The sequence below is a fragment of the Notamacropus eugenii genome, chromosome 3 (genome assembly GCF_028372415.1).
Source record: "Notamacropus eugenii isolate mMacEug1 chromosome 3, mMacEug1.pri_v2, whole genome shotgun sequence".
In the NCBI taxonomy this organism is placed as follows: Eukaryota; Metazoa; Chordata; class Mammalia; order Diprotodontia; family Macropodidae; genus Notamacropus; species Notamacropus eugenii.
This window is the reverse complement of record NC_092874.1, coordinates 247,499,318-247,526,801: the sequence shown is the minus strand read 5'-3', so window position 1 is coordinate 247,526,801 and position 27,484 is coordinate 247,499,318. Positions and strand designations below refer to the sequence as shown.

The 27,484-nt window shown below is 39.6% G+C and overlaps 1 protein-coding gene across 1 annotated transcript in view; it reads right to left on the bottom strand.

Annotated features, from left to right (window-relative positions):
- Nucleotides 1–6,199: 6,199 nt before the first annotated feature.
- The window catches only part of MYRFL (myelin regulatory factor like), a 119,340-nt gene continuing 98,055 nt past the window's right edge, over nucleotides 6,200–27,484 (bottom strand). The window contains exons 20-23 of the mRNA XM_072655366.1: nucleotides 26,482–26,556; nucleotides 18,149–18,269; nucleotides 6,591–6,665; nucleotides 6,200–6,462 (exon numbers count right to left, since the gene is read on the bottom strand). Coding sequence (XP_072511467.1) covers nucleotides 6,376–6,462; nucleotides 6,591–6,665; nucleotides 18,149–18,269; nucleotides 26,482–26,556 — 358 coding nt within the window. The 3' untranslated portion in view covers nucleotides 6,200–6,375. The remainder of the gene's footprint in view (nucleotides 6,463–6,590; nucleotides 6,666–18,148; nucleotides 18,270–26,481; nucleotides 26,557–27,484) is intronic.

Here is a 27,484-nt window from a genome sequence, read left to right as displayed (position 1 = left end):
TTATTTTGTTAAATATTTCCCAATTACATTTTAATCTGGTTTCAGCACATTTAAGAATGTTACATGCCACATGGGACATGTAGCATATTTAACACCTCTGGTTTGACATCTCCGGTTTAAATAATGGGGTCGTTTCAAATCTTTTTCTTAGTTTTCTCACGAGAGTAAGGAAGGCTTCTAAAACATTATATGGAAAAAAACCTAGAACTGTATTTGGCATTTTTTAAAAAGATAAAATATCCTAGGAAAAGAAGTAGGTTAAGCTTATTCAAAAGTACTTTTAAAAGTTCATTAAAAGTACATAGGAGGTGCAGTGGATAGGACACCATCAGGAGGACCTGAGTTCAAATGTAGCCTCAACTGCTTACCAATTGTATGACCCTGTGCAAGTCACTTAACCTTAATTGCCTCATCATCCCCCAAAAAGAGAGAGCGTTGGCTGTCCCATATGTCTGGAATGCACTCATTTCTTCCCTCTGTCTCAGTGTCCCTTTCTTCTTTTAAGACCCAGCTCAAGGACCACTATCTACATGAAGCCTTTCCTTCATGAATCCCTCCAACTACTGATGTACCCCTTCCCAAACAACTTTTGTACATACATCTGTATTTATTAACTTTATAATTGTGCTGTTTATAAAGAATACTATATATGTTTTTATAATTTATATGTATATATAGTTGCTACATATATTTAAATATACTGTACCATGTCTGTGTGTGTGTGTGTATGTGTGTGTGTATACATAGTAGCTATATGGGTAGTAGCACAGTGGACAGAATGCAGGCCCTAGAGTCAAGAAGAGTCATCTTCCTGAGATCAAATCTGGCCTCAGACACTTACTAGTTGGGTGACCCTAGACAAGTCACTTAACCCTGTTTGCCTTGGTTTCCTCATCTGTAAAATAGGCTGGAGAAGGAAATGACAAACCACACTAGTAGCTTTGACAAGAAAACCTCAAATGGGGTCACAAAGAATCGAACACAACTGAGAGTGACTGAACAGCAACAATACTGTACATATTATGTACTCTATATATTTTGAAATTGTTTTATTCACTGTACTCATATCCCCCCTGTACCTAACACAGCACCTGGTACTTAGTAGTCACCTAATGAATACTTGTTGTTTTGATCCTTTAAAAATACACTGGAAGATTGAAAACATGAGTGCAAATTTTAGGCTATAAGTGGATTTCTGTGATTCCTTTGTTAAAAAACATCTGACAACCTTTTAATTATATTTCAATGCTCTTTACTACACCTCAGAAGAGAATACAGCAGCTCTTCGTAAGAAACGTATTTGTGATACTTAGTTTTTGTTTAAATAAGAACTGTATCTCTTATAATGAGAAGCAGTATGCCTTTTGGATACAGAGCCAGCCTTGAAACCAGGAAGACCTAGACTCAAGTCCTACTTATGACGTGCACCAGTTGTGTGACCTTGGGCAAGTTACTTAACCTCCCAGTGAGATCGATGGGCAACTCTCTTGAAATTATAAATTGCAGAGCGCAGGTCCAACTTGTATTGGTAGAGAAAGTCTCCTCACCTGATTGTTCTCCATACAAATATAATCCCAAGTCTAGTACCTAATTTATGTTTTATAACACAGGCATCCCTTCAATATATCAGTGGATCTATAACTTTGCCAATGTGGGTATTCCCAAAGTGAAGATTACAGCCAACTCTGCCTTCTCATCCATTGTTTTGTGTCTTCTATAAGACCTCCATAGAGGATTTCCCCAATGCAGGAGGTCTCCCTCTAGGTCTTTGAGGATTCTGTGGGTGCCAGCACTGTTCTTGTACTGTCTATATATTATTCATTGCTCTTGTCAACCTCCCTTTCTTATCATGTTTCCCAGATGATGTATCCTTTATGATATTCCCTACACACAACTCATTCATCTTCTGTAGGATGGGCTTATGTAGGCTCCCAAGTACTACACATATCGATTGCTTTAATTTAAACTGATTTAAAAGGACACGACATTATATAATTGATAAAGTAGCAAACAGACATTTTTTATTACCTGCAGCTACAAGCTTAAGGAATTTTCATACTGTGATAAATAGTACAGAAAGCAGTATTGTATGGCGGAAAGAATACAGGCCCACCAGGCTAAAGACGTAAGTTCAAATCTGGCCCCTGACACTTCCTAAGCTCTATGTTTGTTACCTTGGAAAAATCACTATTTTTCTGAGACTCAATATCCTTAAGTACCTACTATGTGCTGGAAACCTAAGCACTGGGGATAAAAAAAAAAGGCAAAAGACAGTCCCTGCCTTTAAGGAGCTGACAAGCTAATGGATAATGACCTGGAATTAAACACTTCCATTTTACAACAAACAACAAACATTTATTAAGTGTTCCCTAAAGTAAAAACAGACCCTAACCTCTAGAAGCTTACATTCAAATGGGGAAGATAATATCTCTAAATTGCAGAATTGCCTCATTTTTCTATGAGTTCTTGTTGCTAAGGAAGTTCTTCCTTCTTAAATTTTATTTTTATAGCTTTTTTTTTTTTGAGGGAATAAACAAGCATGTCCCAACTGGATTTTCCAGATCTTAGTTATTATTTCAATTGCTGTGATGGCATTTTGGTAAGAAAAAAACTCTCCACGTTCTTTCTTATTTTACTCCCTCTCTACCCTTCCCCCTCTCAAACAGAAACTAAGCAAGAGTCTAATTTTCCACATTTCCTGGAGTGTTTTATAAGGTAGGTGGGAGAACCCTCTTGAGGCATATTTTAAAGGAAAAAAACAGAACTTTGGTCCTTAAATGTGGTGTTGCAGGTCCTCTTAAATACACATAGTTTATCAAGGAACAGATAGATGAATGCCCATTATATGGCCAACGTAGTACTGAGTATTCTTAATTGTGTGTGCATCAATATCAAATTTACTGTTAATTTCTGATAATTATCTGGATAGAAGTATTTCACTAATCTTCAATATTTACTAATAGCTAACATTTCTATAGTGCTTGGAGGCAGCTAGGTGGCATAGTGTCAGCCCTGGAGTCAGGAAGACTCATCTTCGTGAGTTCCAATATGGCCTCAGACATTTACTACTCAGACTGATCCTGGGCAAGTCACTTAACCCTGTTTTCCTGAGTTCCTCATCTGTAAAATGAGCTAGAAAAGGAAATGGCCAACCAACTGAAAACAACTGAATAACCACAACAAACTATAGTATTTACTACATGCCAGGAACCGTGCTAAGCACTTTACAAAAATGATCTCATTTGTTCTTCACAACAATCCTGGGAGGTAGATTCTATTAATTATCCTCATTTTACAGCAGAGGAAATGGAGTCAAAGACAGATCAAAGAGCTAGCAAATGTCTGAGACTGGATTAGAACTCATATCTCCCTGAGTTTGCAAAGCACTTTACAGATGTTACCTGTCTTTTGTGATTCTCACCATAACCCTGTAAGACAGGCACTGTTATCTTTATCTCATAGGAAAGGAAACTGAAGCTAAGAGAGATGTTCTTAAAAGTGAACTTTTGCTGTCAGTAAAAACAATATATATATTTAAAGGTAAATTAGTACTAATGTAAAATTAGAATTATTTTTTCTCTCTGACCAAAGATGAAAAATTTATAACTAGACCAAGAATACTTCAGTCTTTTCTGTCAGCAAAGTTCTTTACTTTCCAGAGAATGGTGACCTTCATCACAAACTGAGCCCACAATTGCTAGGACCTCTCAGGGGTGGGGAACCTGTGACCTTGAGGCCACATGTGGCTTTCTAGGTCCTCAAGTACAGCCCTTTGACTGAATACAAGCTTCATAGAACAAATCCCCTTGGCCCTTTAGGTCCTCAAGTGTGACCCTTTGACTGAATTCAAACTTCATAGAACAAAGTCTTTTATTAAGGAGATTTGTTCTGCGAAGTTTGGATTCAGTCAAAGGGTCACACTTGAGGACCTAGAGAGCCACATGTGGCCTCAGAATGTAGGTTCCCCATCCCTGATAAATGTATAAAATACATAAAAATAAATCTATAAATGCTAAAGAACAACTTTTTAAGTAGATTTATTATATTGTATTGATTTATTGTATTACATTGTATATATTATATGTTCATAATCTCCAAGCTACATGGAACAAAAAACTTTCAAAACATAGAGAACTAGCAGAGGAGATCAAAATCATGTCAAAATAGGACAAGGTGCATGCCCTGTATGCTTTCAGTGAGCCTATAGAGGATGAATTTACATCCTGACACTTGGATTCAACTATAAGAAGCAGTTATTTTATCTAGCTGCCCACTAGTCCTTAGAACATTAAATATAAAAGGGCAACATCAGGATATCAATTTGCCCCAGGACTCTCCATCTGAACCCTTTCCCAAATGACCAGAACAATGATACCGACAGTAATAGACATTAACGTCTCCATTTAAAATTCACGAAGCCCTTACTAGACCTTACCTCATTTGTGGCTGATCCAGAATTTGACATCCCATGTCTCCCTATTGAATTACTCCGTTCCTTTTTTTTTAACTGATTTTACTCTGAGTGGGTCTGGGTCAGAGAGCCTACATCAGAATTTCAAGATGGTAAAGGCCAGAAACATGTCTTAGGTGACTTGCCCAAGGTCACACATGGTAAATGTCTGAGGTTAGATTTGAACTCACAAAGATGATTCACCCTGACTCCAGGGTGTGCCACCTAGCTGCCCCTAAGTACTACGTAAATATTAGCTATTATTAAATATTGAAGATTAGCAAAATACTTGTGTCCAGATAATTTTTAGAAATCACCAGTAAGTTTACTACTGACACACACCCACAATTAAGAATACTCAATACTGTGCTGGTCATAGAGTAAGCATTCATGTATTTGTTCATTTATAGACTATATATTTGAGAATATCTGAGAAGAGCAAAACTATTGATATATATTATACATATATATGTATGTATGTATTATCTTGACTCTTTTCTCCCTGATACTATTATCTTTATCTTCACCCTGCGACACTCTCCCCCCACCCCACTATTACCAATGTCACTCTCTTGTCTATACTTTTTTGTATTTTTCCTTTTTTCTATTTTATTTTTCCTATTTTCCTTCCTCTGTAACTATAGTCAAATAATCACTACCAATGGGTGTGTGAATTAACTGTTCTATTGCTCCGCTCACCACCCTTGTAACTTTCCCTGTCCTGGCCTTGATTTCCCCATATGTGCCATTTTCTTCCCCTGAGGGCAGATACTGGCTCACTTTTGCATTTGAATGTCTGTCTCCAGTATTCAGAATGGCACCGGACACATAGTGAGACTTAGTGAATGCTTTCCATTCCTTCATTCAGCCACCAGTATGGTAAAAAAGTCAAACTGGCATCTCATTGTTACTTGATTCATGGATGGAGACTATAAAACAAGAAAAGGCAAACATTTCAGAGGAATTGTCCTGACCATGCCCTAAAAGAACCTTAGCCCCATATATACTTGGAGAAGCAGCAATGTGATTTGTCCAATCACAAAAGCTGCCTAGCCCTGTTTGATGGAGAGCTATGTGATTTTTACCTTCAGGTCTTTGAGAGTAGATTAGTAGTGCCCTGAGCTATTTCCACGGTAAAGCCCTGAGCTAGTCTCAGTAGTCCCAGTGAGGAGGCATGGGAGATAGAGCTAAAACCCTTGGAGACCACCCAAAGGACAAAGGTTAACTTTCCAGATCTGGGCCCTATTTAAACTGATTCTCCCCAAAGACCCAAGCTTGGTTTCCTCTTCCTGTCAAGGCCTTCTTATGCTCAGTGACAGATTAGCAAACGACAGATACTACAAAACAGGGTCACCCATGACTCTCCAAAATAAGTTTCACTAACAAGCTAAATCCTGCCCTCTAGTGTAGACTTGTATGTAGTACATACATACAGTAAGAACCACCCACTGAAAAAATTTCCTAAATGTGAACTGATTTTCAGTCACTGGTCCTCTTTTGCAAAATGAAACCCTGTCCCTCATACAAAGAATTTTTTTTAATTAGCACCAGTGCTGAGGAAACTAAAGTAAGATTCCTCATTTTTTCCCAAATATTTTCAAGTATCTCAAGACTGAGCAAAGCACAGATCCTCTATTATCTCCTAGCAGCATTAAAAATGAAGAGGCTACATTTCCAGACCTAATAATGCTGAACACTTGGAGAAATAGCATTTTCCCAATTGGGACTCCATAGAAGTACACACAACCCTAGGTTCCAGCAAACACTTTATTCTCCTCCTTAATATTTTTCAATTCAGTGAAACCCAGACAAGAATGGAACTCTCAGCAATAAGGATGGAGAGAGGGAGGGAAAGAGGACCTTGAAGAAGCATTTCTTCCTGTTTTTTTTTCTTTTGATAAAGAACCCAACCAAATTCTAATAACTTAGCTGCAATGTCGATAAAAATAAAAGTAGTAATCTGTGAAAAATATTCCGGCAAAGTACTGGTCTGTGGAGCAGTCGGCCAAATCCTGGGAAAGAGGAAGAAAAAGGGTGTTAAGGGAAGAAGTAAGTCTAGCTGAAGTATTATTTTTAATTTGGGTTGTTTTCTCATGCACATGGTTTAATACAAGGTGGGAAAAAAGGAAGACATCCTTACCGGTGCAGCTACTCGGAAATGATACACACTGTCAGAAAACGGGGCTACAGGGAGACTCCAAATGTGCTGACATCCCTAGAGAACGAATTAGAGAGAGAGAAATTTGATAACCTCGTTTTACATTCAATTGGAAAGAAGGATGGGCTGAGGAAGCACTTCTCTGACTCTTGCAGCATGAGTAGCTGTGATAACAAGCCTTGATAGCCAGAGCCTAAAGAAAACTGCATATTTCTCGAAGACACAAGGAAAATGCTGAGTCCAAATGCTGTGAATGGGGTCAACCAGGATGGCAGAAAGATTGGCATCAGGTTGATGAGTTTCTCCCTCAGCTGTGAACAACAGAGCCCTTCACAGCTTTGGTGGCAATCCCTGGGGAGGGAAGGGATGGGGGAAATTGAGGTAGAGGTCAGGAGAAGAGGTTGGAAAATAATACAGATTAGCCAAACAACTCAGTACACTTTAAGGTTTGGCATTACCCAGGTAGAGAGAGGGAGAGAAAGAGAGACAGAGAGACAGAGACAGAGACAGAGAGAGAGAGACAGAGAGACAGAGACAGAGAGAGACAGAGAGAGATAGAATGCCTACTGTAGCAGGTGTTTACTTTCCAAATTTCAAGTGAAAAACACTAAGATCCTTTTCTAGCAAAGTTCCATGGTGAGCACTAACCCTACTATATATCAGGCACAGTACTAAGTACTTTACAATTCTGCCTCAGAGGCAGGTGCTATTATTATCTCCATATAATTGCTGGGGAAACTGAGGCAGGCAGAGGTTAAGTGACTTTTCCAGAGTCACACAGCTAGTAAGTGTCTGTGTGTGACTCCAGACCGAGTGATCTATTCACTTGTGCCACCTCGCTGTCCCAGGGCACCAAAGTTTAGAAAGGTGCTGATAATACTTTCAGTCCTTCAGCAGCACAGACAGAAACTCAGCGCCTAGTTAGTAATAACAGTTAGGCAAAATAGGAAACTATTAGACCATGGCTTACTTCCCATAGTAAGTACAGTGTCCAGGAAATTTCCACTCCCTCTCTTCTCCAACTAAATTCAAGAAGCATTTGTGCTGTGCTTGCCCCAGGCACAAAATTGTTAGTTATGACTCAGCAAAGTCATAATTGAATGCTTACTTTAATGTATTAAAAGTTCTCCAATCTCATTGGTGGAATATTCCCTCCACAGATTTGCTGTAGCCAAAAAAATGTTGTGGCCTAGCGGCCATCCTTTCGGTAATGAACCTCACTCACTGAACTCAGCTGGTCCTCCAATAACAGACACATAGTGTGTCATCAGAAGGTTACTCAAAACATTTTCAATTGAATATTTTACGGTGAGTGTTCACCCTACAAAATGTGACATGAACAAAAGGTATCTTTATTATTGTTAATTATTATAGAAGTACTTTATGAATTTAAGTCAAATCCAATTAATTCCAAGGGAACTATTTGTCCAATTTTTTTTCTGTTAGAAGATTGTTATAGCCTAATGCTTGAGGAAACTGGGCTGTTTGTTGGACATTGGGAATCATTTTTAAAATGTAAAATATTTGGCTTCATATATACCTAATAATTTTGCTTCTTTTCCTCTTGCTTCCCTATTCCATCACCAGCCTCAAGGAAGATAGGGTTTCCTAACTAGGGGTGGAGATGGATGAGATTTAACTGTATTTCATTTGGTAAAGAGCTATTTCATGAAGTGCTATCCACCTCCAGAGAAAGGAGTCTGAATGCAGATTGAAGCTTACTATTTTTCACTTTCTGTATTTTGTATGTTTTTTTTCTTTTGGGTCTGTGTCTTCTTTCACAATATGACTAATATGGTAACATGTTTTGCATGATTGAACATGCATAACTTGTATCAAACTGCTTACTGTCTCAAGGCAGGGGGAGGGGATGGGAGAGAACGAGACAATGTAAAACTCAAAAATTTTTTATATGAATGTGAAAAATTGCCTTTATAGAAAACATATACATCAAAATATATATATGTACATTTATAAAACATAAAATATTTTTTAAATGGAGAAATGAGGTTTGAATTGAGTCTTTAAATACATCATTAGTGTTTGCTAATGGTATTTCACTTGCATCCATGTAGAAGGCAACATATGTTCCTCATGGAAAAACTGCTTAGGGCAATGACCTAATTAAACAATTAGCAAGGAATAAGGAATTCTCTTCCACCCAAGAAAACATTGCTGACATCAGGCTACTATGATATTGACAGCTAAAATAATTTTTTTAAAAAGAATCAACTGTAATGTCACATATAAGTTGAGCAAACACCTCAATGTAGCTCTGATTTTAGCAGTAATCAAGCAAGAATTAGATGGGAATGGTATGGACCTATGATTTCATTGGTAAAAGAAATTTTGAGTTGAAAAAACTTATCTGTACCAATGAGAGTTGGCACCTTCAGTGAAACTTGTTGGTTTAGTGAGTCAACTCTCTAATCTTGCCAAGAGATTAAGTGACTTGCCCAGAGTCACACAGTTCCTACCGGTAGAGGTAGGACTTGAAGTCAAGTATTCCTGGCTCCAAAATGAGCTATCATCCATCCAGGCTGTCTCTGATAGGCATTAAGTTCCCTCCATCTCTTCTCACTCAACAAGGTATAGAAGAGACATTTGTTGTTAGGAAACCTTGGATGGCATTAAGGACAGCCAATAGCATGGCCCTTTGTACCTTTGTCAGAAACAGAATATTGGCCGAGATAAGTCATGAATTTGCCAAGTGGGATCATTCTTACTATTGTTGAAAATGGGAAAGTTATCTCTTCATTTCCCAAAATGGCCTCCATGACCCACTAGGAGGTAATATAAAAACCAATACCCCGTGACAGTCCAGATAGAGGAGACTTATTGGAAGCATTACCTTCTCTGTTGGCTTAGACTATTTAATTTTATTCTCTTCTCAAACTAACAGACTATATTTAAAGTCTGTTTTCAGCCTTTCTTAGCCCTAGCCTACCACTGACCCACTGATGTAAGGGCATTAAAGTTTTTTGAGAACTGAGAAAGAGGTTGGGAAGCAAGAACAGGACTTTGTGATTTTGTTTTGGTTCTTATTTTGCTTCTGACACTCTTAAAATTTTACCTTGGGCAATGCTCATTTCTTTTGTGTGGTTCTGAATCTTTTCTAATAGGCTTAGCAACATTGTGGAGGGTGGTGCAGTTCACACAAGACCAGCCACCCAAAGGAGCATCTGGAGAGAACTTTGCCATGTACAGGGAATCTCTCTTCCGTTTGGACTCTTGGCTGGATCTCCTCCATGGCAACGGTGAACACTTTTGGTGTGTATGCCTCTTCCTATTGCATGCCTCTCCTAGCATATGCTCATAAGGTCATCAAATTCTGTTGCCCTCTTTTGGTATATGGATGGGACACACCTTGATGAAAGACATGAAGATGAATGAATTTGGAAATTTATTCACAAAAGCCTTCCCATTCCCTATGAACATGCTTATCTAGGATGCCCTTGTTGAATACGTAGGTGATCCCCAGCATAATATAACAAATGTGGTGCTGTCCTTGGAGTCAGGAAGCCCTGAAGGAGACAGGAAAACCTGACTCATACACTAGCTGTGTGACCCTGGAGAAGTCACCAGCTTTCTGGACCTGTTTTTCTCATCTGTAAAATGGAAAGTTGAACTCAGTGGCCTCTAAGATTCATTCTAGTCCTGCATCTATGATCCTTTGATCCTACATTTTATAGAGGAGTTGAGAGTTATTGATATTCTCTTGGTTATTTTTTCAGCATTAATAAGATTCAGGATTTTTCTAGTCATTTCCATACACTTCCTTGTTTCCAATACTTTGGGAATTGATTCTTCAATGACTTCATCATGATGTTGCCTCCAGTCCAGATTTCCTTTGTGTGCAGTTGGTCTAGTTCACCTGGTTTCCCCATCTTAGTTCTAATGAGTGCCATTTCTAATTCCTCTCTAAGCACCTCCAGAATTTCTGGGATTAGTCTGTGGGATCACTGTCACTGGATTTCAGATAGGTTGTATAACTTATGTCTTGTCAATGGACTCTGATGACTCTGGAGGAGAGAGTAAGACTGATGACTTTGCACAGCCCTGCCTCACTTAAATCCGATCCACTTGCAAGTCAAGACATCACCTCCTGATGTCATCGGTATTCTCTGAGAATGAAGGATGAACAACAAGGTTGCCTGAAAGCAATAATAAAACTACCCACCACCACACAATAAATAAATATTTCTATGCAACTGTGCTTTAAGGTTTACAAAGCACAAACAGGATCTCATTTGATCCTCACAACAACCCTGGGAGGTAAGTGTTGTTATCATTCCTATTCTACAGATGTGAAAACTGGGCAGATTATACCCAGTAAGTATGGGAGGCCAGTTTTGAACTCACTTCCTGACCACAGGTCCAGCTCTCTATCCACTGAAAAAAAGTAGATATAAGCTCATAAAAGTCAGAGGCACCTATTCCACTTTGGTTACATGTGGCAGCCACATCCTTATAGCTGTGGTGACAGAGGGGCAACAGGAGAAAAACGTGGGGTAAGACATAAATCTTGGAGGCACAGATTCCAGAACTGCTCAGGAGTGATCTGGACATTATATTCTTGTGACTGTATTTCTTATAACGTTCCCTATACATGTTATTAACAATACCTTAAATTTGTATGGTATTTTAAAATTTGCACAATGCTTTATGCATATTATCTCATTTGATCTCCACACCAACCCTGGCAGGTAAGTGCTATTATTACCTCCATTTTACAGATGAGGAGACTGAGGCTGAATGAGCATAATGACTTGTCAAGATTACACAGCTAAGGAATTCTCTTAGGCAGAATTTGAACTCAGGTCTTCCCGACTCCAACTCTAGCACTCTATCCATTGTGTCACCTAACTGCTACCACCTTTTAAAAATACAAAAACCCCCAACTATTTTTGTTTTGGGTCATGGAGAAAGTGAGACATAGACAGTTTAAACTACCTGCCTCTCTTGTCTAAATAGAACAGAAATAAAACAGAGATCTGAGAATAGACCTGAGAATTTTGACTTATGGTCTGGTCCAAACTATACTTTGTGGTCTGGGTTGTCTGCCTGACTCTCAGGGTCACACCCACAAGTATCTGAGTATCTACTTTAGGCACCAAACTGGTGTGAGCCCTGCAGAGCCTGAAAGAGAAATGGCATTCCCAACTTCTTTAGGCAGCTTACAAGTCAGCCAGGAGATAAAACTGAAAAAAAACAATTAATAAATACTATGTATGGTTGTCTTTTAAAAAGGACTAAACTGCACAGAGCTCCCACTGGAGTTCCTGGGTTTTCTCTTCAGTCCATCCCTAGACTGTCCTTGGCCACATGTGCATTTTTAGTGGGGACCAAGAAAAACTGGAAAAATTGGGAGCTCAAAGGTCTCAAGGTGAAGTAGAGGTTTTCACCTAAGCAGAACTTCTTTGGAATTAGAGACTGTGCTGTATTCAAAAGAGTACTGGACTCTGAGTCAAAAGACCTGCATTTGAGATGCAGTCCCACCTCCCTATTCCTCTGCAATATGGAAACCATCCTATCTCTTGGACAACATTTTTATCCAGATCAAATGAAGAATTATGTAAAAACACTTTGTAATTGGCCAAACTTGCAATGATGTCTTGCATTTGTGTATACTAATAAGGTCTCTAATTCTTAAAGATGCCAGATTGAGCTGGAGAAGACTGAAGAAAGGCTATATTCTTTAGAATAAGAATCCCGCCCCATTAAAATAAGTTTGAGAGCTCTCTGCCTCCTGGTTCTAGTTTAGACCAGTAAAATTATCAATACCAATTTTCCTCCTCTATAAATTCCCTGTTGTTGTTTAGAATGAAAAGAAAAGAAATGTGGTATAATCTGTTGGATGGCAGGAAGATAAGGGAATGGGGTTTGGGAGGTAAATCAGCTTAAGCTAGAAGCCAGAAAATGGGGAGGAGGAGGAGGAGAGGGAGTACAGTGACAACAAACTCTACGTGTTGTTAGCCTTCTTTCACTACCGTACCAGAACTGGAACTAAGGGTGGGGCAGCTGGGCTTTGCTCCTAAGTATTAAATTTAGAGGGCATTTACAACACTTATAGTCCTTCAGTAGCAGAAAAATAACAGAACTTAGCATTCAGTTAACAGGAATAATCAGGCAAAATAATGATGCTCTAGGATTGGAGCTGGGCTAATGTTGTCCCAAGCCTCAAAAGATAGAAGAAGTCTTCAGGCAGATAAACTTGATATAATTTCTCAAATCTCAAAAATCAGAAGAAGAATGTAGACAGATTAGCTTTATATCATTTCCTGGTAAAATTCTGAAATGAATACTAAAGGGATGATCTATGAGTACTTAGAGAATCATTGATCATTATGAGGCATCATGGGTTCATTAAGAACAAGTCATGCTAGATTAAATTCATTTCTTTTGACTATTTTACTAGACTAAGTAGTCTGTGAAAATGTTATAGACATTAAAAAAACCTGGATTTCAGCAATGCATTTGACAATATAATCTTGTCCAAGATGATTGTGGACAAGATGGAAAGATATGGTCCAGATCATGGTACAATTATGTAGACTCACATTTGATCGGTTGATCAATAAGTGATGATTGATGTATGAGCATCATCTTGGAAGGAGGTCTCTAGCTGGCTATTACAGGATTCTGTCCTTGGCCTTACTTTACTAGATGTAAGTAAGCTCACCAAATCTGTCCATACCAGGAATCATAAAACTCATAAAATAGGTGACAGAATCAGGATCTAAAAAGACATTAAGAGGGTAGAGTCCTCAAACTCTTACCAACGTTTGTTGGGTAAGGCTCCAAACAATATTGTATCATATATACAACCTTCATCTATCATGAAAAAACTATCATCACAGGCAATGCCTAGTACTGGAAAACCAAGCCTAGTCAATGAGGTTAAATAAGGTTGACCACAGCATACAAAAGTCCTAGAAGGGCACGGTGGGAAATGGGAAAAGTAAAAGAACTGATGTACATGGCAATCGAAGACACCATCTTTAAAAAACAAAGCTGCCATTGCAGAGAAGATAGACAGTACCCCACCCATGGGGGGACGTCTCTAGGGAAGCCCCACACTGTTACCATAATAATCCCAAGCCCCAGAGGCTGATGAGGGTCTGAGTCATCTTCCCAGGGCAACTGAAAAGACAACAAAAGCTCCACAGTAGCAGCCAGCTCTTTAACTACTAGTGAGGAAACTGCTCCTCCTCCTCCTCCTCCATAAATCTCCCGCTGTACTGGATGTCCCTACGTGCCCACAATGGTAGCAGAAATTTGGCTCAGCTGCTCACAGCTCTGTGCTGCTCCATATAAAAGCTGCCAGCCTTACAGTCCCCCTGCTGCCTCTGTACTGAGTACTAACAGATGGGCTCAAATTTACTAGGGATAAACATAAGTCCTCTACTTGATAAAAAAAAAAAAATCAACAGCACAAGTACAGAACAGGAGAGGCTTGATTTAACAGCAGTTCTGAAAGGGATCTAGAGATATCGTGGGATTGGGAAGGTGGAACAATGAAGAATGCATTGAATTTGGAGTCAGAGGGACCACAGTTCAAATTTGACCTCTGCCCCCTTACTGGCTCCTTGACTTTGGGAAAATTGCTTCACTCCTCTAGGTCCACATTTATCTCATCTGTAAAATGGGGAGGTTGAACTATAGGTCCCTAAAGTTCTGTCCAGTTCTGAACCTATAATCTCAAACACCATGAGTCACCATTATGATGTCACTGCCAAAAAAAAAAAAAAGCAAAGGTTATTTTAGATCGCATTTACAGTAAAAAGTATACAGAACGAGTGTGGTGATAGACCTCGCCCCTGAACACGGCTGAGGTACTGTGTTTCCATGTGGCTACCATATTTTAAGAAGGGCATTGGCCCCCTAGAGAGAGCAGAATGGTCAGGCCACTCACAACCACATCATAAAATCCACACAATGATCTAATTTAATAAATGTTTTAGCCTTAAGAGAGCAGGAAGGCAGTGGATTGAAAACTGACCTCAAAGCCAAGAACTAGGTTCCAGCCCAGCTCCCTGGCTATGTGACCCTAGGCAAGTGAATTAACTGTTCAATGCTCTCTAACTCTCTAAGTTACAGAGAAGGTGCTGACATTCACTGGAAAAGGGAATTCACCCAGGGGTTACATATTAATAAAATCACAGGGCTGCTCCCTATCTCTATTTTATTTTATTTTTTTTGCCTAGAGAAGACTTGAATGGGGAACGTTAGCTGCTTTTAATATTTGAAGGCCAATCGTTCCCAAGAGGGGTTAGAATGATTTTGTTTCATCGCAGGAGACAAAACTAGGAACAATGAGCAAAAGTTAAAGGGAGGCAGAGTTTGGCTCTCTATGAGGAAGTATTTCTCAAAAATAATTTGAACCATCCAAAAGGAAAATGGAATGTCTTGGTAAACAGTAAATTCACTTTCATGGCAGATCTCCAAGGGGAGTCTGGATAAACCTTTAGGGACAGGTATAATAGGAGTCTCATATTTGAATGTATAATGAACCTCCAATGTCCTTTCCAGCTCAGAAACATTATCTGACAATCTCTGGCAAATCATGAATCCACCCTCCAGGTCTAGGCTTCTCTAATTCAACGATCTCATCCACCTCTTAATGGGTAACTCTTAACCCTAAGACTGCTCACTTCTGTCCACTGATCAGCACTTCTCACTCACCACATCTGGAACAAAATTCATCCTTCCCTTCCCCAAACTAGAGGCTGTTCATAATTTACCCATTTCTTTTAGTGGTGCTGCCGTTTTATCCATGACCCAAGCTTGAAACCATATTATGACTTCTCCCTTTCACTTCCTTCTTCCTTTCTATTTATCTTTTATGTCGACATGCAATATTGGGCCTAACTGATCTCCCCATTCTCTTCTAACCCCAAAATTATTCTTCACAATACCACAAGATTAAGAAGCAATATAGCTTAGTAAATAGAGTCTGGAACTTGGAATACGGGGCACTTGGATTCAAAACCTATGTCTAACTCTCATTAACTTATGTAATGCCATGGACAAATCACTTAAGTACTCTAAGCTTCAGCTTTCCCATTTATAAAATGGGGATAAGACTGTTTGTGAGTACCCATTTCATTGGGCTGTTGCAAGGCTCAAATGAGATTGGTTATCTAAAGCACTTCATTGAATTTAAAATCCTTTGTGAATGTCATGTTTTATTATTTTCCATGAACATCTCTTGTTCAGATACCCTCATGAACCAGGTCCAGACTCCTCAGCTTGTTATTCAAGACCTTCCACAATCAGGCTTCAGCCCATTTTTCCAGCCTCTTTTCTCATTTTTTTCTCATGTATAATCCATTCACCAGCCAAGCTACAATATTTGCTGTGTTTGCTGAAAGGAAGTCCTCATTTTCTTAGCCTTCAAGTACCTGAAGAGTTGCCTTGATTCATAATTCCTTTTATTTTGCTATGTTGAGGACTCAGTAAACATCACCGTTGGCTATCCATAGATGGTACAGTGGATGGAGTAGGGTTAAGAAGATTTGAATTAAAATCTGCATTGACATTTACTAGTTGTGTGACCCGGGGGGGGGGGGGGGGGGGAAACCTCTGTTTGCCTCAGTTTCCTCATCTGTAAAATGGGGATATTAAGAATACCTTCCTCCCTGGGTTGTTACGAGGGTCATATGAGATGATAATTTTACAGCATTTAGCACAGTGTTTGGCATACAGTAAGAGCTCTGTAAATGTTAATTATTATTTACTAAACACCTGATCGGATCTGCTGCCAAGATGACTCATGTCTATATCAAATTCTGACGCTATAATAAATTCCATGATATGAAAAATGAGATTCTAGCTATCAGGATCTTTCAGTCTCTAATTACAAGGATCCTGGTACATCATGCAGAGGAAAAGGGATGGGCCTAGGTGTTGCCAAAAATGCACTTGTCACTAACACAGAATCCTCACTGCCAGAGCCTATGGACTTCCATTAGCTTGTAATATGGTTCACTGCATGAGACTCCCTTTGGGGACTAACACACAAATACAATACACAAAGAAAACATGAAGAAAAAAAAGCCACTCAGGTTAGCAGACTCCCCTGAGCTGCCACACAAAGGCCTCACCTGGCTCCCTAGCTCTCCCTTTCAATGACATAGTCAGTTCTGATGGGTCAGGGCCAGTTTAAGGAGCATCAGCCCAGAAGCCTGTGCCAGCTTCACTTTTATTAGATACTGGTTACAGGCAACCTCAGAAGGGAAGAGATCAGCCAACCCAAATGAATACCCAGTTCAACAAAGTATTTAGTAAGCCTCAACTGCATGCAAGACAGCATACTATGCCCTGGAGAAAAGAATCTCTGTCCCTGAAAAACTTTCATTCATAGGAGGAAGAGAGACCTAAAAATTAGGGAGATCAGAAAAATATTCCTTTAAGTGGTGCATGAGCTGTTCTTTGAAGGAAACTAAAGATTCCTAGAGTTGGAAGGGAAGGAAAAATACACTCCAGGGAAAGGGATGCCAAGGTATAAAGGTGGAAGATGAAATGCCAAGTTTGACTGCAATATAGTGTACATGAAGAAAAGGTATGCTGGTGAATGTTTCCCAACCAGCTCTCCCCTGACTCCACCCCTAAAAAGAAGGACATATGACCCACTTTAAGCTTAAACAGCATTTTTTTCGTCAGTTTTTTGAGTCTAGACCAGAGGTGTCAACTGCAAGCCATATGGTGGACCAGATTAAAATGTAATTTGGAAATATCTAACAAAATAAGTAAAAGTACAATAAAACATAGATAACATTACATTTTAAAAGTAAGTCAACATGTGTGTGAACTGATTAGTGGTCCCCTTTTCTACTTTGAGTTTGTCATTACTTGTCCAGACAATCAACAAAACAATAAATCAAATTCCAATTGGTAGAGTTTGCCAATTTAAGCTCAAACTGAAAATTTAACAATTGGATCTTGAGTTGGTTTGAGTCGGTTCCAGCACACTCCTGAAGTAATGTGAAATCAGCCTGGAAAGCTAGGTGAGAGTCAGATTGTAAAGGATTTTAAATGCCACAGAGAAGTTTGTCTCTTATCCTAAAGGCAATAGGAACTTACTAATGCTGTCTGAGGAAGGGAATGTCATGGATAGACCTGTGCTGTAGGAAATTCTCTGGTAGCTGGGTGGAGGAGGAATGGGAAAGGGGGTTCAGGGCTCTTAGAAACATCTGCTGCCTTTCTGCCTCACATGTGTGTTGCTCAGTTCTCCTGATTCCGGTTACACTGCTGTGTTATTTTTGTTGTATGTCTGTTTTGAAAGTTTAACACTAGGACCATTCTTATAAAGTGGAATGGATTTGGAAAGGTGGAGAGAGTGAAGAGGAAAAGGGAAACTGCCTTGCTTTTAAATCACTTGTTGTATTGGCATTGTCTTTTAAACATTTTTCTTAATAAGACATAAAATCAGAGAGGACCCGGGGTGAAAGCTGCGTGAGGAGGTGGGGTTGGGACTCACAACAGGAGAAAAACTATGACACCCTCTGGAACAGTAACAAAGCACCAGGCAACATTACCTGAGTAGTTTCCTGGAAAACCTCCTGCTGGCTATAGATTCCATTTGCATCCCTTTTCCTATGGAAACATATATTTCCAAGACTGACTTTGCACTGGAAGACAATCAGAGGCTCTGTTGTGCTTCAGGAAACAAAAGAGAGAAAGGGCAAATGGAAAAGCTGTTAGCAGTGGATACACCCTTGATTAGCACATGTTTTAATGGAAACATTACTTGGAAATAAATTCAGATTGAATAATGGGCTTCAGTCTCCTGGGAGTCTGTTGGCTAAAATCCTCCAGTAGGGAGGCAACATGGTATAGCAGATCAGAGGAGCAAATATTCAGGACTAGAAGGGACCTCAGAAGTCAACTCTTCCAATATCTTTATTTTATAAATGAAGACACTGAAGCCCATTTGAGTGGGCTTCACCCAATGGATGGCACTATTAAAGCTTGAAGAGACCTTTGAGGTCATCTGTCCAACCCCCTCTTTTTACAGTATTAAAGCAAAGGGAGGTTGCTTGTAAGTGACCAAGCTGAGATTTGAACTCTTGTCCTCTGACTCCAAATTCAGGGTTTTTTCAGCTTCACTAGCCACTTTTTAGCACTGTAACCTTGGATAAGTATATTTACCTCCCTAAACCTGTACTCATTTTTTAAGACAAGAGGGTTAAGGGCAGCTTGGTAGCACAGTGGATAGATCTCAGGCTCTGGAGTCAGAAGGACCAAAGTTCAGATCTGACCTCAGACACTTACTGGCTGTGTGACCCTGGGCAAGTCACTTAATTCCAATTGTCTGCAAAAAAACTGAGAGGGTTAAATTAAGGTAATTTCTAAGGTTCCTGCCCATTTTAATAGTCTGCAATCCAAAAAGGAACTTAACTCCTAGAATAGTACTACCTTAAACTCAGAGAGAGCTAGGTGGCTCAGTGGATAAAGCACTGGACCTGAAATTAGGAAGACCTGAGTTCAAATCTGGCCTCAGACACTTAGCAGCTGTGTGACTCTGGGCAAGTCACTTTACCCTGTTTGCTTCAGTTTCTCCATCTGTAAAATGAGCAAACTGATGGGGTGCTTGGTTGCATGTCCTTGGGCCCCAAATCCAAAATCACATTTCTCTTTAAAAATCACATTTCTCCCTAACATCAAAATACTATTTCAGGTAGTTTCTCCCTCAAGTACACAGACTGCCCTAGCACCAGTCATTATCTCCTTCCTGCTGTAGTAGCCAGCTGCACCTGTAGAACTCATTAGTTTGAACCAGCTGTGTACTGAACTGGCTGTGTACTGGATCATAACAACATTTACCACTCATTGACCAATCATACGTATTCTAGACTTGGACATACCTATACTCCCTTATATTAACCTTGTCTAATAAGACATTGACGAGAGAAGCCTGGTTTTTCCTGGTCAGCCCTGACTGTTGGTTGACTTAGTGACGTTTCAGGCCTAAAACCACACCTCTAGGTAGCCTCCCACTTGGGCTATTTCCTGATGAATTATGGGTAAAATGCCTGCACAGTAGATACCAAAACTGCATGTTCCTTTAAGGACTGACCACACCCTAATCCCACCCCAAAACACCTAGTTAGCACATCTGGCACAAGTGATACTACAGAATTTCCTATATAAACTTTTCCTGTTCACTAAGAGCTCTTGCCCGCTGAAAAGCATAATAAACCTTTACCTTGACTTCAACAATACTTGAGTTTGTGAGTTCTTCTCCAGATGACCTGCCCCTGGTACCCTGGTCTTTGTGGGGGTCTCACACCCCCTTTCCAGCCCTCATCAAAACCACTCCACTATCTGTGCCAAGGAAAATCTCTTAGACAACATTGGGATCCTTGGTCCATGGGATCACAAAGAGTTGGACACAACTGAACAACAGTGACACCCTAAACTAACCCTAATGACTCAGATGGCTACAATCCGACATCTTAACCCCAATACCACAGAATATTAATGATGAATTCTAGTATATTCTGAAGGGAAAAGAGTTTTTGTTTTTTTAAAAGTCCAACAGCTTAGGATGAATGGTATGGAAAGAGTCAATCTTAAAGTCTAAAATGGAGAGAAGGAAATAAGAAAATGGGGGAAAGCAACAGGGTGAGATTAGATTATAAATTCCAAAGAACTGTCATTGATACAGGGCTTTAACTATTTTAAAGAGCGAGGGGACAAGCGATTATTAAGTGGCTACTATGTTCCAGACACTGGGCTAAGTGCTTTGCAATATCTCATTTGAGTCTCCCCCAAAACACTGTAAAGTAGGTGCCTTTACAATCCCCATTTGACAGTTGAGGAAACTAAAGAAGACGTTAAGTAACGTGCTCATGGTTACCCAGTTAGTGTGTGAGGCCATATTGGACCTCAGATCTTCCACACTTCAGGCCTTTTTTTTTTTTTTAACATTTTTTTAAAAACTAAACTCTATTTACTGCTTCCTGTAAGAGGCATTTAGATATCACAATGGACAGAGCAGTGAACTTCAAATTTAAAAATTCTGAGTTCAAATCTGACCTCAGAAACTTATTAGTTTTGTGACCCTAGGCAAGTCATTTAACCTATGTTTGCCTCAGAGTCAGCTAGATGGCACATGAATAGAGCACTGATGGGCCTACCTATTAAAGGAAGCTTGATTAGGGGGGATTTTTTTGTTGGAAGGCCCATACCTTTTGTCAATTTCTAATGAGCCACTGGTTCTCAAGGGTTGGGAGGACCTCTGGCTCTGAAAAGTGTTTAAATACTTTAAGGTGAGTATTTACCTGAGGGCTTAGTTTTTGGAAGAAGGCTTGTTTGTCCAGTAACATACAACACCATTCCTTTTCCATTTTTTCCAGAAACCATAAAGACACAACACCTGCATTGCTACCACACACTAGCCTGAAGAGAGGCTATTTGGAAACAGCAAGACAGCTATAAGTAGATCTTTGTAGTAAAAGCTATGGAAAATCCAATCCATCTCTGAAATCTGTTTAGCAGTGGGACTGTAATAAATGAGGGCTCTTATTCTCTGGAGCTGTGAGCCTGGCATATTTATCATCTCCCAAAAGCCTGGCTACACCTGTCTAAAGATAATCCCTTTTCATATGTAGGGACAACCCCACACTCAAGTAAGGACAAATTAGGACAACTTTTCACAAGGACAACCTGTTCTCATGCTTGTTTTATGCGTATATTATCCACATCATTAAAAAAAAAGATTCAAGCTAAAAGGTTTTATTTAGCTTCTTTGGATGATCCTTAACTCCTTCCATTGACATTGCTTTTAAGTTTCTTTCCCTGTCTTGTTTTCTAATCCATTCTGCTACAATCCTCCATTTTATAGGTGAGTTTATCCCATTCACACTCACAGTTATGATGGTTAATTGTATTTTCTACCTTTATTTTTACCATCTTACAATTTTTCTTCCCTTTCTATGACTCCCCTCTTTTCAAATAAAAAGAAAGTAGATAAAGAAAGGGAGTGGAATCAACCCCAATAATCTCTGAGATTGCTCTTCTGTACCTCCTCTTTTCCCCTAGCCAAGACTCAGGTTATCGGTTCTTTCGTTTTGTTCCTTTCCTATTAACTCTACTTTTAGTGGGCACCCTAAACATAAGCTGTACATAAGCTCTGAGAATTTTTCCCTGTGCTCTAAGATGGGGTTAACAAGCCAGAGAGTATGAAACAAAAAGTCTAATCTCCTCTCCTCAGGCCCTAACTCCCCAAGGAGCCTGGACCACCCTGTGCCACCACCACTACCCACTTTGTCAGAGAGGTCACACAGATGAGGAATCTAAGGTTTCAAAGGGTGAAGTGATTTATTGGAGGTCATGTAGCTAACTGTCTAAAGCCAAATTCAAACCAAAGTCTTCTGACTCTACATTATATTCTACCTTCTCTTTCTAATGTGCAAAATTCCTAGGGCAGGTATATAGCATGGGCAGGCAGGGGAATGCTAGAATGCAGTGAGAACATTCTCTAACTCTCAAAAGCACTATATAAGTATAATTATAATTCAAAAGACATTTTAAATAAGATTTTGGTAATTAATTGTAACAGAATAATTAATTTATGATTGGAACTGGCCAGGGGGGCAAAATTCATTAGTCCAAAATTTTACCTATTATTCCTGTTTATAAGGAAGGTTAAATGGATAGAGAGCTGGACCTGGAGTCAGGAACTTGTTCAGTCATTTCAGTTGTGTCTGATTCTTTCTGATCCCATTTAGGGTTTTCTTGGCAAAGATCCTGGGGTGGTTTGCCCTTTCTTTTTCCAGCTCATGTTACAGATGAAGAAACTGAGGCAAAGAGGGTTAAATGATTTGCCACACAACTAGTGTCCAAGGTCATATTTGAATTCAGGTCTTCCTGACTCCATGCCCTTATCCACTGTACCACAGACCTGAGTTCAAATCTAGCCTCATGTGACCCTAGCTGTGTGACCCTAGACAGGAGTAGTATTCTCACTCTGAGGACATACACACCAATACGTATAATCATTGAATCTGTATCCATGCTATTATTCAATTCAATAATTCAATCTGATAAGCATTTTATCAAGCAAAATACTACATGTAGTATACACATTTAGTAGAATATGAACTCCAGGAGAGCAAGAATTGTCTCACTTTCATCAGCACCTAGCATGCTGCTTGACGTACAGCAGGCATTTAATAATTTTTTGCTTGCTCGACTCATTGTGCCAGACACTGAAGAAGATATAACGTTTAGATGGAACACCATCCCTGCCCTCAAGGAACTTAAGTGTCTAGACAAAGGATATAATGATTCACCTTTGTAATGACCTTTTCCATATCACTTTCCTCTTAAGAACCCTGATAGATAGGTAATGCAAGCTGTTTTTATCTCTGTTTTACAGATGAGGCGACAGGTTCAGAGACAACAATTCGCTTTCCCAAGGTCATTCAGATAGTGAATGTCAGAACATGACTCAGATCTGGGTCTTACTACATATATATAACCAATTTTGAATTGCTTGCCTTTTCAATGAGGGGTGGCAGGACAGGAGAGGAAAACATTTGGAACTCAAAGTTTTAAAAAAGAATGTTAAAATTGTTGTACATGTGACTGGGGAAAAATAAAATACTAAAAGTGCTAATAAAATACTTAATAAAACAATAGTTTACTTTAAAAAAACAACCTAGGTCTTAGATTTGGAGCACAGCGTTCTTTCCACCATATCTCACTAATGTCTACCTCCTACGCATCCCAAGGAAAAGGAAGTACATAGGGACGGGTCAGAGTAACAGTGGCAGCTAGGTGGTATAGTGGAACCCTGGCATCAGGAAAGCCTGAGGTCAAATCCGATCTCAGATACTTCCTAGCTGTGTGACCCTGGGCAAGTCATTTAATCCTGCTTGCCTCAGTTTCCTCACCCGCAAAATGAGCTGGAGAAGAAAATGGCAAACCACTCCAGTATCTTATCCAAGAAAACCTCAGATGGGATCACAGAGAGTCAGCCATGACTGAAACAACTCAACAATAACATAGTTCACTGTCATTCCTACCAATATATACATAAAGTCAAGCCTCCATTATCTATCCAAATTAAGAAAGGACATAGAAAACTGAACTTAGAATAACAAGATGATGGTCCATATCCAGTCTCAGATACTTAGCAGCATTCTGACTCTGGACAAGTCACTTAACCTCTGTCTGCCTCAATTTCCTTATCTATAAAATAGAGATAATAACATCTACCTCCATGGTGACTGTAAAATGTGTTAAGTGCTTTGCAAAGCTTAAAATGCTATATAAATGCCACTTATATTATTATTATTTAAAAATAGAAACACAGACAATCCTAAGCCTTCATTTTGACCAATCATTTTAAGTTCCTCCACCAAACCTTCTCAAACCTATTAATTAACCAATATGATTTCAGCTCCTCTTCCTCTCTTTTCTCTTCAAAACTTTCTAGCTCCTATGGAATTAATAAGCAATAAAATGGATCAAAGGTAGGCATTTGTGGAAAGGAAGGGAATCACAAGACAATTTACAAACTGCAAATTAAGTTTTCCAGCAGCCCAAGCTATAGGAACAGTGCTGACAACCTGGTGTTGTAGAATGACTATGATTTAGAGCTAGAAGACATGAGTTCAAATCCTGACTCTTCTACTGGCTTAGATGTTTCACTTTAGGCAAGTCATTCCATTCTTTGGGCTTTATTTTCCCCATGTGTAAAGGGAGGGGGTTAGATGCCATCATCTCTAAGGTCCCTCCTGCCCCATATCCTGTGTGCTCCATATGGAGAGAAAGGAAAGAGTGCCTAGAGCCAATCTAATAGTGTCTGCTGTTGTTGTGTTCATCCTTTGTTTTCGAAGAAGACCATGACATAAGAGAAATGATGACATGACTTGCACTGGACTTTGTTTTGAGTGAGGAGGGCTATGCAGGTCACCAGCCTGCTCCCTGTGTCAAGAAAGCAAGACTTAGGAATGAATTCAGGAAAACTTTAGCAGCATATGGTAAAATTTCAATGTCTGCAGAAGCCATCTGAAGAAGTTAAAATGTTAAGGGACAGGGGACTTGTTTTAGCTCCTCTCCCAAGATGGTAAGCTTGGCAGGAGAGCTTATGTGCTAGAAAAGATAGTAATCTACTGGGAATCCCTGCTAACATTGGGGGAACATAAGAAGAAAGGAGAAGAAAGGAATCCAAGGAAATAGATTTCCCTTTAATTAGAATACTAAACACCCAAGCAAGGTAAACAGTATATGACAAGGTTTAGAGGAATCCTTCAAAATAGAGAGCAAACTAAGGCTTTTGATATCAAGCTGGTCTGAAGTCCCAAAGAGAGAGTCTGACCCCAAGACAGAATTTCAGGATGATTCAGAAAGAAGCATTCTAATTTAGCTTGGAGATAAAAAGCAAGGTGAGTAATAAATAGCATTTGGGAAATAATGAGAGGTGCAATAAATCAATGGTCAAAGGATGGTTTCAAAAAAAGAGACACAAATTGTTAGTGATCGCTTAAAGGGCTAGACCTCACTAATAATCAAAGTTGTCGTTCAGTTGTTTCAGTCATATCAGACTCTTCGTGACCCCTTTTGGGGTTTTCTTGGCGAAGATACTGGAGTGGTTTGCCATTTCCTTCTCTAGCTCATTTTGCAGATGAGGAAACTGAGGCAAAGAAGCTTAAGTGACTTACCCAGAGTCACACTTTTAAAAAGTGTATGTCTAAGGCCAGGTTTGAACGCAGAGGAGATAGGTGGTACTGTGGGTAGAACACTGGGCCCATAATCAGGAGGATCTGAGGTAAAATCTGGCCTCAGACACTTAATAGCTGTGTGACTCTGGGCAAGTCACTTAACCCTGCTTGCCTTAGTTTCTCATTGGTAAAATAATCTGGAGACGGAAATGACAAACCCCTCAAGTATCTTTGCCAAAAAAACCCAAAATAGAGTTATGAAGAGTGGGACACAACTAAAAAGACTGAACAACAACAAAACAACCCAACAGCAAAGTGTAAATAAGTAAAAAAAATTCCTGGTAGAATTATAGGGTGTTGGCCATTGAATTAAGACAATTGGTGAATATGGGGAATTGCTAACAATTGACAGAGTATCAGTTATGCCTTCCATTGCCTAAATCAGGGGTGGAGAAGGGGTCCTTTAACGGAATCCAAATCCTTAAAGGATTTGTTTTGTGAAATTTGGATTCAGTCAAAGGGCCACACGTGAGGACTTAGGGGGCCACATGTGGCCTCGAGGCTGCAGGTTCTCCACCCTTGGTCTACATAACAAGGAAGCTGGGTCTGCTCTAAGGTATGCCCTGGGTTTGTTCTTTACCTCGTCCTTTATACTTCTATCCTTGTTTCCTCCTTCCTCCCTCAGTGGATATCTTACAATCCACAGCAGTGTCCAGGGGAACAGAGAGGCTAGCAGCAGGGGTAAGGAACAGTCAGGGAGAAGAGAACCTAGAACCTGAGACTGCGACTGTGATCCTCAGGGAATGACAGACCTCCGAGAAGAAACTGCCAAGGGTTAGAAGGAGTAAAACCAATGAACTTCTACCCCATGACGCAGATGAAGCTTCTCCCTGCCCATTTAGCTTGCTCCACACGATCCTACTTTCTAGTTCTAACACTGTAATCAAATCCACGAGTGCCCATCCTCATAACTTCATCCATTCCTTCATTCTAGTATGAGAGGGTTGACTGAGTCCCTGAGAGGTTAAGGGACTTCCCCAAGGGTCACACAGCTAGTACAAAGTGGGACTTGTATCTTGCATGATTGCTTTTAAGACGGGTTTTCTCTCCACTCCACCAAGCTGCCTTTGATTATCACTGTTTCCTGATGATAAAAATAGAGGTCATCCCCATGTCACACTCCTACGGACACTTACTTGATTTCTAGTGAAAACTTCACATTGGTAGGTATGTGCTTGTTCACAGGGATATTATAGTTATAATTGCCAGACCTGAGTGTGGAAGAGTAGAAAACAAAACCATAAATACATCAAAACATGCAGGGATCGTTTCCAAAGATTCTTTACGACTAATTATATGCTAATTTTTAAAATGCTGGATTGAGTCCCACTATTTAATATCCTCCATTGTTATATGTCCCAGAAACATGCCCGCTGGGTGTTTACAAAATCATTTCCTTTAGTCCCAACGCAATGTATATTAGCAGAGCAAGTGGTACATTATAATTCAGAGTAAAGATAATGGAAAATCAAATTTCAGCCCAAATGCACAGGACCAAATAACAGGAAATTATGTCATTATCTCCCAAGGACTTAGAGATTCTCCCAGAGAAATGAAGTATAGCCTTCAAGTGAACAGTCTCACAGGAAAGAAGGGCTAGAAATCATAGATGCCAGTTCTCACACCATAAATTCACACCCTCCTCCTGCTGAGAAACAGTCACAGGATATACTTACCAGATACTTCCAGAATCTGTTTCCACTGAGATTAGCATAACCATAATTCATGGCTCAGTATTGGAAAAAAATGGAAAAATGGAGTTGCTTGCTAACATGTTTGGGTAGGGCTCCCATCCCTCCCTTCTTTTATGCCATCCCCTTGACTAGTAAAGGTAACCTTTGCTTTGTAGAATAGGTTCAGATTCACAGTGTTGGCCATTAAATACATATCTCTAAAGGAAATTATATTGTCTTTCTGGATACAACAAAACTGGAAGAAAAATTTCAAGATAACAAGTGGAAAACTTTAGGGAGAGGGGTTTCTGACTAAATTCTCAAATAGCATCTTGTCTTTTATTGGATACCTCTTTAACCTTACCAGTCTAATCTATTCTCAAGACTGTGGGACCACAAATTAAGTTATTCCTTTACTCCCAGACACACTACATCTTGGAGAAAAATACATGTGGCCAAATGTCAG